The 11,133-nt window shown below is 41.6% G+C and overlaps 1 protein-coding gene across 1 annotated transcript in view; it reads right to left on the bottom strand.

Moving 5' to 3' along the window:
- Nucleotides 1-311: 311 nt before the first annotated feature.
- The window catches only part of RNF150 (ring finger protein 150), a 291,172-nt gene continuing 280,350 nt past the window's right edge, over nucleotides 312-11,133 (bottom strand). The window contains exon 7 of the mRNA XM_058721310.1: nucleotides 312-601. Coding sequence (XP_058577293.1) covers nucleotides 513-601 — 89 coding nt within the window. The 3' untranslated portion in view covers nucleotides 312-512. The remainder of the gene's footprint in view (nucleotides 602-11,133) is intronic.

The following is an 11,133-nucleotide window of genomic DNA, read 5'->3' as shown; positions in this document are numbered from 1 at the left end:
AAATTTTTACTGAATGACTGGATCAATTAATATCTAATGTTGAAGAAGTCAAATACTATCATCCTTAGATTTATTGTAAGATCATATGAGACAGTTGTGGAAGCACCCAGTTAAGTGTAAAGAGTTGTGCAAATTTATATAATTATAATCTGCAGTCACCTATTTCTTATTCCCATGAACCCCTTCCACCCAAAATATTTGGTTTCTATCACTCATGTGTCACTCACCTTACCATATTTTGTTCTGAGGGTAGATCACGTGTACTAGTTATCCACTGCTGCATAACAAACAATCCCCAAACTTTGTGGCTTAAAATAACAACGATTTATCCTCTCATAGTTTCTGAGAGTCAAGAACTCAGGCGGAGCTTAACTGAGTCCTCTGCATCAGGGCTTCTCAGAGCCTGTGTCAGGGGATTGCTGGGACTCTGATCTTCTCAAAGCTTAATTATAAAAGCATCTGCTTCGAAGTTCACTCACCTAGGGGGGGCAGCCACAAGTCTTTGCAGGCTATTATTGGTCAGAGACATCGGTTCCTTGCCATGTGGCCTTCTCCATAGGGTCACACACAACGTGGCAGCTTGCTTCCCCCAGAGCGACGACTAGAAAGAGAGAGAGATGGTGAGCAAGACTGAAGTTACAGTCTTTTTGTAATGCAATCCCATCACTTTTTGTAATGATATCCCATCCCTTTTGCCATATTGTATTTGTTAGAGGTGAGTCAGTTACTACATCCAGCCCACACTCAACAGCACAGGCTTACATAGGGGCATAAATATCAGGAAGCAGGAATCATTGGGCCGTCCTAGAGGCTCCTACCACAGCACACTACTTACTCTGATCGCTGTAAGATCTAGCCGTGGCTAACATAAAACAGGTTCTGCGTAAGCGATTAATAAGTTGATTTAAATAGAACAAAGCTGTTGACGCCCTGAGATAAGAGAGGTGCTGCCACCAGGAGAAATGTTCCCAGCCACTCCCCTTTTTCCAAGCTCTAGGGGTTTGCACCTGTGTGCTGGGCACCCAGACCTCTTGCTGAGACAGCAAGAAGGTGAGAGTCAGTTAAGGAAAGCAGCACAACCTATTTGGAGCATTGCTCCGGTGTCTTTCTGGCATTGGTCTTGAACCTTGTGTTCTTTACATGTAGCAGGTAATCATTTAGTCGTTCACTAAATGGAGACTGAGTGTTTTCTACATGGCAGGCTTTAGAAATCCAGTGGTAAAGAAAAGGAAGTCCCTGCTCAAGTCTGCATGGTAGTGATTATCTTCCTTTGGGGCTTGACATGGTTTCTCTATTAGTTTTTGGGAAAAGAAGCCAGACTTGATTACACTCTGATTGCTATGTCATGAAGGTCCTGGAGGGAATATCTGAAAAGACATTAGCTCATAGCAGGAAGGCTGCTACTTTCCTAACTCCCTTACCTTCTTCAAATCTTTGCTCACCTCTTTAATAAGGCTTGTCCTGACCATCCTATTTAATGATGTGAATGGATCCCTCCATGCCCAGTGCTGATTTCCCCCTTCCCTTTCCTACTTTCTTATTGTCCATATCACTTATTATCCTCCAACATAATTTACTTATTATCTTTGCTCTCTAGTGTTCATTGCCCCTGTTTGAATTAAAATTTTTTTTTAATGTTTATTTATTTTGAGGGAGAGAGAGAGACAGAGTGCGAGCAGAGGAGGGGCCGAGAGAGAGGGAGAATCAGAATCCAAAGCAGGGTCCAGGCTCCAAGCTGTCAGCACAGAACCCGATGCAGGGCTCAAACTCACAAACTGCAAGATCATGACCTGAGCCGAAGTTGGATGCATAACGGTGTGAGCCACCCAGGCACACCCCAACCCATGTTTGAATTTAAATTCCATAAGGGTGGGGGCACCTGGGTGGCTCCTTAGGTTAAGCATCTGACTCTTGGTTTCAGCTCAGGTCGTGATCTCACGGTTGGTTGCTTCAAGCCATGCATCAGGCTCTGCGCTGACAGTGCGGATCCTGCTTGGGATTCTCTCCCTCCCTCTCTCTCTGCCCCTCCCTGACTCATGTTGCCTCAGCCTCTCTCAAAATAAATAAATAAACTTAAAAAAAAATAAATTCCACAAGGGTGGGGATCTTTATTATTTTCTCTGCTGTATCCCCAAAGCCTAGAACAGTGCTTAGCACGAAGTTGTGTACAAGGGAAAGATAGGATAAAATAGGCAGAGAGGGAAAGATTAAGACCTGAAGTCCCTGGGAAAAACACTTATTTTAAAACAATGCTGAGAACATCTCACTTGAGCAAACTCCCTCAGGCTTAAAGTTCCTCTTGGGAATGTAACAGATACCACCTATTCCCCCTCAGGTTTCCCTCAGGAATTTGGCAAAAGACCTGACTTAAAAAAAAAGCAGTAGACCATAAAATTATGACCCAGAAGGAACATAAGGCCATAGGCCACCCCTCCTACAATGGAAATGAGCCAATCAAGAAGGAATGACTAGGCATTTAGAGTTACCTAGCCAATAAGGGTAGAACTGGAAAAGGAACAAGGGGGAAGGAAAGGGGAACTGACCAAAGCCCTGGAAAACAGAGTCCCTCACCTAGAGTCACTAGCATTCACTTTCGAATGCCCCCTCTCTGCAAAGAGAGCTTTCGTACTATTCTTACTTTCCGATCTTACACTCTAATAAACTTTTGCCTGCTGCTCATTTAATTATTTGTCCACCTCTTCATTCTTTGAAGCAGAGAGACAACGAACCCTGGGTATTGAGGTTAAAAATCCTGCAACAGTTGATGCTCAAACATTTGGTGAAGAGATGAACTGAGTCCTTCCAGGTCAGGCTTCTTTTCTAGGCCCCACTTTGCAGTTAGGGATTTTTTTAAGTTTTTAAGTTTATTTATTTATTTAGAGAGAGAGGAAGCATGAGGGAGAGGCAAAGAGAGAGAGAGAGAGAGAGAGAGAGAGAGAATCCCAAGCAGGTTCCATACTGCCAGCACAGAGCCCAACATGGGGCTCGAACCCACAAACTCTGAGATCTTGATCTGAGCTGAAACCAAGAGTTCGATGCGCAACCAACTGAGCCACCCAGGCACCCGTGGGAAATTTTTTCATGAAGGAACAGAGATGCAGAGAAAGCCAGTGATGCTCTTAGCTGTGGTTATTGGTTCCAAGAAAGGGAACGAGATTTAATTTGTTCATGGGGCTAAGAAATGAGATGTGATTAGTAAATGCCAAATTGGTCAATGATAGATGTGTGGCTGTCAGTTTCTCCTGCTCACTCTTCCATGCCGTCCATCCACAGCTGTCTGGTGTTCACACTGTCTCAGTGAGTTTGCACACACAGGCTGAGCAGATGGAGTAATCAAAGCATGGGGTTGCCTAGTGATTTGGAGTGAATTGTATCTAATTGGAACAGAATCAGCAACCCCTATCCTTCATCCCCCAAAGAATGAGGAACTGTTGCACTCCTCAATAAGTTCAGTAAGTTTAATACTGCAATTTTTCCAGGCCTTACAGATAATAGGAAGTGATTATGGGAAGTGAAGTTACTTTGGCTGACCTCCCCTTTTTAGTTTAACTTTTGTTCTCCCTTGTGTCTTACTCACTGCGCTCTTAATGCTTGATGGTTTTGAATTAAGCATAATCCTTTAGCTAAACCCTTAACGTTTTGATGGGTGGGGAGCCCATTACAAGTTTTACTTCATTTTTGAGCTAAGTTCACATACACACATCCAGAGGGTGATGAAAAACAGATCTCTGCTTCCCTTGTGCGGCAGCTTTAGTCGACATAGAGTCCACCTCAGAAGGAAGTCAAGAGTCATCTACTTTTATTTCCCCATCTCCTCTCTTGTCTGCCTACCCTCAAAATCTCACTTCTGCTTCTTCCTTCTCTGGCCTAGGTTGTCATTCATATCTTTCAATTCATCTGGTTTTCCCTTGGAAGTAAGTGGTATCAAGTCACAAGCCAAGGAACTTTTCCAGACTTGCTACTCGTACGATTAACACACCTTAGCAGAATTCTAGGTGTTCCTTTTTTTCTTATGGCATGGGACAGGGTCCAGAAACGAGGCAGGCATGTGTCCATCCTCAAGAAGAGGGTAAAAATGGAGAAAAGCCCTGCCTGCCGTATAAATTTGAATGGAAATAAAATCTCTAACTCTAGTGGATAGGAGTTCCCTTTAGGTGGCCAGAAGTGGTGGGAGAAGATACTAAATTATGGTACATAATCATATCTTTAATCTAACAGTCTGTGAAACCTAGTGCCCTGGGGGCTTACTTAATATTTTTAGTTTCAATTTTAAAATTGATATTTATTTTTATACTTTAAAGTGAAATATGTTTATTAATATGCATTGAATAATTGAATACACATGAAGAAACACACAGTAGAGCAAGTACGAAATCATATGTATTACCCATCATTTGAAGATAAATAATGTTAACGTTTTGTCATACTTCCTTTCAGTCTTTTTTTTAAATGACTGTAACTATCATTATTCCGTAATTGTAACCATATAGTTCCTACTATTCTGTTTTCTCTTATTTTCCCATAACATGAAGCATTTTTCCATTTTTTTACAAATTCCCCATGAACATTTTTCTCAAGGACTGCAAAATAGTCTAGAAATTGGGACATAGTTTACTAACCCAATAACCATACTCTAAACCAGGAATCAACATACTCTTTCTATAAAGGGCCAGAGAGTAAATGTTTTTGGCTTTGTGGGACAAATGTCTCTTTGGCAACTACTCAGCTCTGCCATGTAGTGCAAATGCAGCCATAAGCAATATGTAAACAAATGTGACTGTGTTCCAATAAAACTTTATTTGCAAAAACAAGCCATAGGCCACATCTGGCCCAGAGGTCATAGTTTGCTGACCTTCTTCTAAGCTATTATGTTGTGTTAATTTTTATTATTTTAGATTCTATAATAAAACATTGTGCTTCCTCAACTAGGATCACTTCCTTAGAAAACATTGGAAGTAAAGCTAAAGTGAAGGTCAAAGTCTTTGAAAAATGTTAAAGCTCTTCATATTGTCAGATTTCTTCCTCAAATGACACAGTCATCAGCAATGTAGGACACTGCCAATTTTATCACATTTTTTTCACTATTTATTTTATTCATTTCATTTTCTGTCATGTTTAGGAAGACAAATCGCTAAGTGGGAAAAAGCAGGCTAAAAATAAAGTGTGAGGAAAAATTTATATATGAATAAAAAGATTTGCCATTTTAGTGGGCAAAAGTATGAAATTTCATTATTGCTTTAAAATTTTTTTAATGTTTATTTTTGAGAGGGTGGGGGGAGGGGCAAAGAGAGAGAGAGAAAAACACAGAATCCGAAGCAGGCTCCAGGCTCTGGGCTGTCAGCACAGAGCCTGACCCGCAGCTTGAACTCACAAGCCTTGCGATCATGACCTGAGCTGAAGTCGGATGCTTAACAGACTGAGCCACTCGGGCGCCCCTAAAATTTCATTATTGTTTTAAACTGCATTTCTTGGAAGCTGAGAGTCCTCCCATGCTTGCTAATCTGTCGCATTTCCTCTTTTATGACATGTCTGCTTATGTCTTTTCTCACTTAAAAGCTGATGCATTAGCTGCTCCACCTAACGATGTTTAATAGGTTTTAAAGGAGACATCTGGAACTACCTGAGGACATCTTAAGAGGAATGGTGTTTTTTTGTTTTTTGTTTTGCGTTTATTTATATTTTGAGAGACATAGAGAGAGCACAACCTGGGGAGGGGCAGAGAGAGCTGGAGACAGAATCTGAAGCAGGCTCCAGACTCTGAGCTGTCAGCACAGAGCCCAACGCGGGGCTCGAACTCACAAACCGTAAGATCATGACCTGAGCCAATGTCGGTCACTTAACCGACTGAGCCACCCAGGTGCCTCTTAAGAGGAATGTTTAAATAAGTTTTGGAATGTAACGAACAATGGCATTGTGTGCGGCCGTTTCCAATTTTTTGTTTTGTTGTTCTTTTAAGACGGTGAGTGAACTGAATTTAGTGGTCTATCTGCCTCGGTTCATAGCAACCCGTCATCACCCCTTCATGTCAGGAGACTATTTTGTCTCTTTATTTTCCCTCTTCATCGCTAGTTTCCTATGGCAGCTGTAACAAATTAGCACAAACTTAGTGGCTTATAACAATAGAAATGTATTCTGTCACAGTTCCAGAGGCCAGAAGTCTGACGTCAGTATCCCTGGGTGGAAATCAAGGCGCTATCCAGGCCACGTTCTCTCTGGAGGCTTTGGGGAACTTCTGGCGGCTATTGGCATTCCTTGGCTATGGCCACGTCCCTCCAGGCACCCAGCTCAGCAGCTTCAAATCTCTCTGCTCCACCTCCATCTCACCTTCTCTTTTTTGTGTGTCAGATCTCCCTGTGCCTCCTCTTACAAGGACACCTGTGATTGTAGTGAGGGTACCCCTGGATCATCCAGGAGACTCTTCCCATCTCGAGATCCTTAACTGAACCACATCTGCAAAGACACTTCTTTCAACTAAAGTAATATTTACAGGTTCCAGGGATTAGGACATGATGTCTCCAGAAGGGGGCATTTCCTAGCAACAGTCTCCCATTTATACTGCCATTATCGTCCCTTGCTTCATTGAGCACTTCTGCATATTTAATGCGTTCTTTTCCAATAGACCTTGCAAACATGTATTTATATATTTATAGCCTTAAGAAATGTATAATGTGGTTATGTGTTTACCTTTTAATATTTTAATTTTTAAAAAACAAATGATATTGTGTCGTAAAATGTCTTCTGTTTCTTATCTCCCTCCAACATTATATTTTTGAGTCTGCTCTGGTATGTGATTATAGCTCCCCTTCTGTTTTGGCTTTTTTTTCTTTTTCTTTTTTAATTTTTTTTAATGTTTATTTTTGAGACAGAGAGAGACAGAGCATGAACGGGGGAGGGTCAGAGAGAGAGAGGGAGACACAGAATCTGAAGCAGGCTCAGGCTCTGAGCTGTCAGCACAGAGCCCGATGCGGGGCTCGAACTCACGGACCATGAGATCATGACCTGAGCCGAAGTCGGATGCCCAACTGACTGAGCCACCCTGGTGCCCCATGTTTTGGCTTTTTTTTTTTTTCTAACCAAATGCACATCCTTGTACCTGTGGACACATGGATGATTTCTAATTCCAGTTCAGCTATCAATTTTTTATATCATTAACTTGTTTGATTTCACAAACATACGTTTGGCTGTTATAATATTACTCAATGATCACTGAATGTTTACAATGTGCTCAGCACAGAGCACATTTTTAAAACTGTTCATTTATTTATTTATTTTTGAGAGAGAGAGAGACAGAAAGAGAGAGGAAGGGAGGGGAGGGGCAGAGAGAGAATCCTAAGCAGGTTCCAGGCTGTCAGCACAGAACCTGACATGGGACTCGATCTCACGAACTTGAGATCACGACCCGAGCCAGAATCAAGAGTCGGATGCTTAACCAGTGGGATGATTAACCGACTGAGCCACTCGGGTGCCCTGCCCGAAGCACATTTCAAACATTATCCCATTTAACACTTCTAATAGGACTGTTAGCCAGCTTTGTCATTGTCACTTTTAAACTCATCAGGGAACTGAACAACAGAGTAGCCAAGCAACTGGTCCAAGGTCGTACAGCCAAGTGAGGGGAAATACAGCATGAATAAAGCAGTTGCCATTCCCTGGGAATTCCTGGTTAAATGAAGGAAAACTACACACATCCTGGAAATCCATGGCAGAGTAAGTATACACACACACACACACACACACACACAGGAGATTTCCTGGATGGGGCCTGTGCCCATTAACCTGTTCCCTTATGGCAGGTACAACTGGCTGGAGGTCTAGGACTCCCATTCCTTGCTTTGGTTGTTTCAGCCTCTCTGCCTTGGCTCTTGACTCTTTCCTCTGAACATAAAGCATCAAAACGATTGCTGAATCTACACATTGTAACTCCCAAACAGCTGTCAAAGTCATTTTTAAAAAAATTTCCCATGGTGCCTGGGTGGTTCAATCGGTTAAGCATCCAACTCTTGGTTTCAGCTCAGGTCATGATCTCACTGTTTGTGAGTTCGAGCCCCACATTGGGTTCTACACTGACAGGTGGGAGCCTTCTTGGGATTCTCTCTCTCTCTCTCTCTCTGCCCCTATCCCACTTACACACGCACGCTCTCTCTCTCTCTCTCTCTCTCAAAATAAATCAATAAACAAAACATAAATAAAAGATAATAAAATTTTCCCCAATGAAAATTTCTCTTCTTTATGATTTTAAAAATGTAATACATGTTTATTCAGTGCTTATTCTGTCCAGACATTTCCCTAAAGCCACAAATATTAACTCAAGTTTCTTTGTTCAGTTCAGTGAGGTAGGTATTATTGTAACCCCTATTTTCAGGATAAAGAAACAAAAGCACAGAGAAGGTAAGTAAGTTGCCTGAGGTCACATAGCTGTATTTCACAGAGTTGGGGTTTAATCCTGGAAGTCTGTAGATATAAAGCTTTTAAGTGCCACGTATGCTGCCTTCCTACCACCATTCTCTCCTTCTCTCTCCTTAATCTCTCCCTCTTTTCCTTTCAATTAGCAAATTTCTGTGTTACACATAAGGATATATCGCTGAATAAAGCACTTGCCCTTGTGCATGGATGGAGGGGAGAATGCACATAAACCAACCAGCAAGCAAACAGACAAAACTGACATTTTTGATTAATTAAGGAGACTTCAGGGTGCTGTGCCTTGTTCTTCCTCAAGCAAATCTAAAAATGAATTCCATTGTAGAACTCACCAGAGTTCCCTTTTGAACTGTTCTGAAAGTATTTGCATACAGCTCTTACCTGTCTTCAGATGGGCCAAATTCCAAGAAGTGTTGATTTTTTTTTTTCTTTACACACAGCAGTATGGGCACAGTGAATACCAAATAGGCATGAATGGGAGCAACGGATTGATGGAGTGGCTTCAGTCAGCGTAAAACCTGTTGCTGGTGGCTGGTCGTCCTTAGGTTCTCGGGTCAGTCCTGGGACCTGGCACATGGCTGAGTCAGCATCTGGCTCATCCATCTGGGGAAGGCTCAGGGGTCTCCATCCTCGCAGTCCAGCAAGAGTCTATAGTATTTTGACATATATCTGAGCAAGGCAAAGAATTCGTGACCAGATTTACATAAGGAAGAAAGGCCTCTCTGAAATACTGTTCACTATTCTGGACACTTTAACTTCTTTGGGCTTCCTTCAGGATTTTGTGAGTTCTTCAGCATAAAAGCAGGTTAGGCTGAATTCCGAGAGAATAAGTGGCACATGTTTTGTTGAGTCCTGCAAAGCTGGCTGGGGCTAAGAAATTATAATTATTAGCAACATGACAATAATTTAGTTTCTAGAAGAAAGTAAGCCCTCTTAGTGCCAGAAGAATAAAGTCAAAGCAAACTTTCTCTCTGCATGTGTAGCACTGCCTTCTAAAATTGGGGGAAAGTGCTGAGAAGGCATCAGTGTGCAGTGGATGAGATGCAGACCAAGAGATGTCATTTGAATTAAAAATGAATGCTTGTGCCTTTGAAGTCTGGAAGCCAGGACTGCCTGAACCTTGCAGAGAGGTGCTCTTCTCTGTCCAGCTGACTTGTCCTGTGTCACCATTTGGGGGAGCTGGCATTCTCTGATGCCTGAAGTATAGCCAGTCTTGGTCTGGTTCCATCATAATGAAGATTCTCTGCAGGCAAGTTCTGGAAAACTTCAATTTCCTTCTGCTGGTCAGCAGTTTATGATGCTGTGCTTTGATGTGTGTGTGAGACAATCCGTATGTCAGCTGCATGCAATTTGTGAAAAGGAAAAAAGCTTGCAGAAAATGTTTATACCCCCATGTGACATCGACCCGTGTCCAGAAAATCACAAATCTTCCAGGAAGAAGAGAGTGTGTTCTACTTCAAAGGAAGTCATCACATCTGCCTCTGGGTGCCTCCACCTCAGCCTGGGAAACCAGCACAGTCTCTAAAGGTGCACTTGTCCTGGCCTAAGGCCAGAGACCTGGGTGTCAAGGTTCTTGAACACCAGAAAGGATGACTATCCTTTCTTTTTTCTCCACTCCCAGCCTCTTACCCAAACCTGTGCAAGGATAGCAGATTATGTCCATCAACACTTCAGCTATGAGGTGCCCTAGAATTCCAAAGGGTTCCAAATGGATTTTACATTTCACTTACAAAGCATTATTAATTAGCATATATATAAATCTAGCAAGGTCATATAACATTACAATTCTTTGTTTTCCCTCATAGATTCTGAGAACTTCTTACTTACCTTGTCCTTCATTGTCCAGGAGAGAGCCTGGTGGCCTTCAACGGCCATTTGTTTAATGAATTAATCAGTAAGGAATGCTTTGTTTAATAAATGGAAATGTCTTTGATATATTTGCTGATTGTAAAAACTCTGAAAGTTCGTTGTAAAAAAGAAAACAGCAACTTATAAGTGTATAGAAAGCTCTAACACAGTGTCTTCTTCCAGAGATAACTACTAGTAGATTTGATGCATATACTTGCGGAGTATGTAACACAGAAAGAAACAAGAAAGGAAGAAAGAAAGCGATATAAATTTTTTTCTGTAACATCTTTTTTTTAATTCAATATATGATGTTTTGGGCATATTTTCAAATCAGTACATATGGAACTACGGCATTTTTAAAAGGGAGTCCTTAGTACCTTGGTAAAACTTTGAATGTATATAGCATAATGAAATTTGACTATCGTTGGACTCTAGATTGTATTCGGTTTTTACAATGACAAATAATGCTGTAATGAACATCCTTGTTGCTAAGCACATTTTTTCACACTTGTCTGTTTATCTTCTTAGAATAAAATCTAGAAGTAGAGTTGCTCGGTCAAGGGTATATATTCAAATTTTTTATGTTTTCAGATTGCCCTCTGGATAATCTGAAATTTTAACTAATTTTATTTGCTTCTTTCTTTCTTCTTTCTTTCTTTCTTTCTAGAAAGAGAGAGACAGAGAGCAGGGGAGAGGGGCAGAGGGAGAGAGAGATAATCTTAAGCAGGCTCCATGTTCAACATGGAGCCCGACGCTGGGCTCTATCCCAGGACCCTGGGATCATGACCTGAGCTGAAATCAGGAATCCATGGCTCAACCGACTGAGCCTCCCAGGTGCCCCTAATAATTTTATTTTTAACAAATAAA

This window comes from Neofelis nebulosa, chromosome 3, assembly GCF_028018385.1.
Source record: "Neofelis nebulosa isolate mNeoNeb1 chromosome 3, mNeoNeb1.pri, whole genome shotgun sequence".
Taxonomy (NCBI): Eukaryota; Metazoa; Chordata; class Mammalia; order Carnivora; family Felidae; genus Neofelis; species Neofelis nebulosa.
This window is presented reverse-complemented; position numbering and strand designations above follow the sequence as displayed.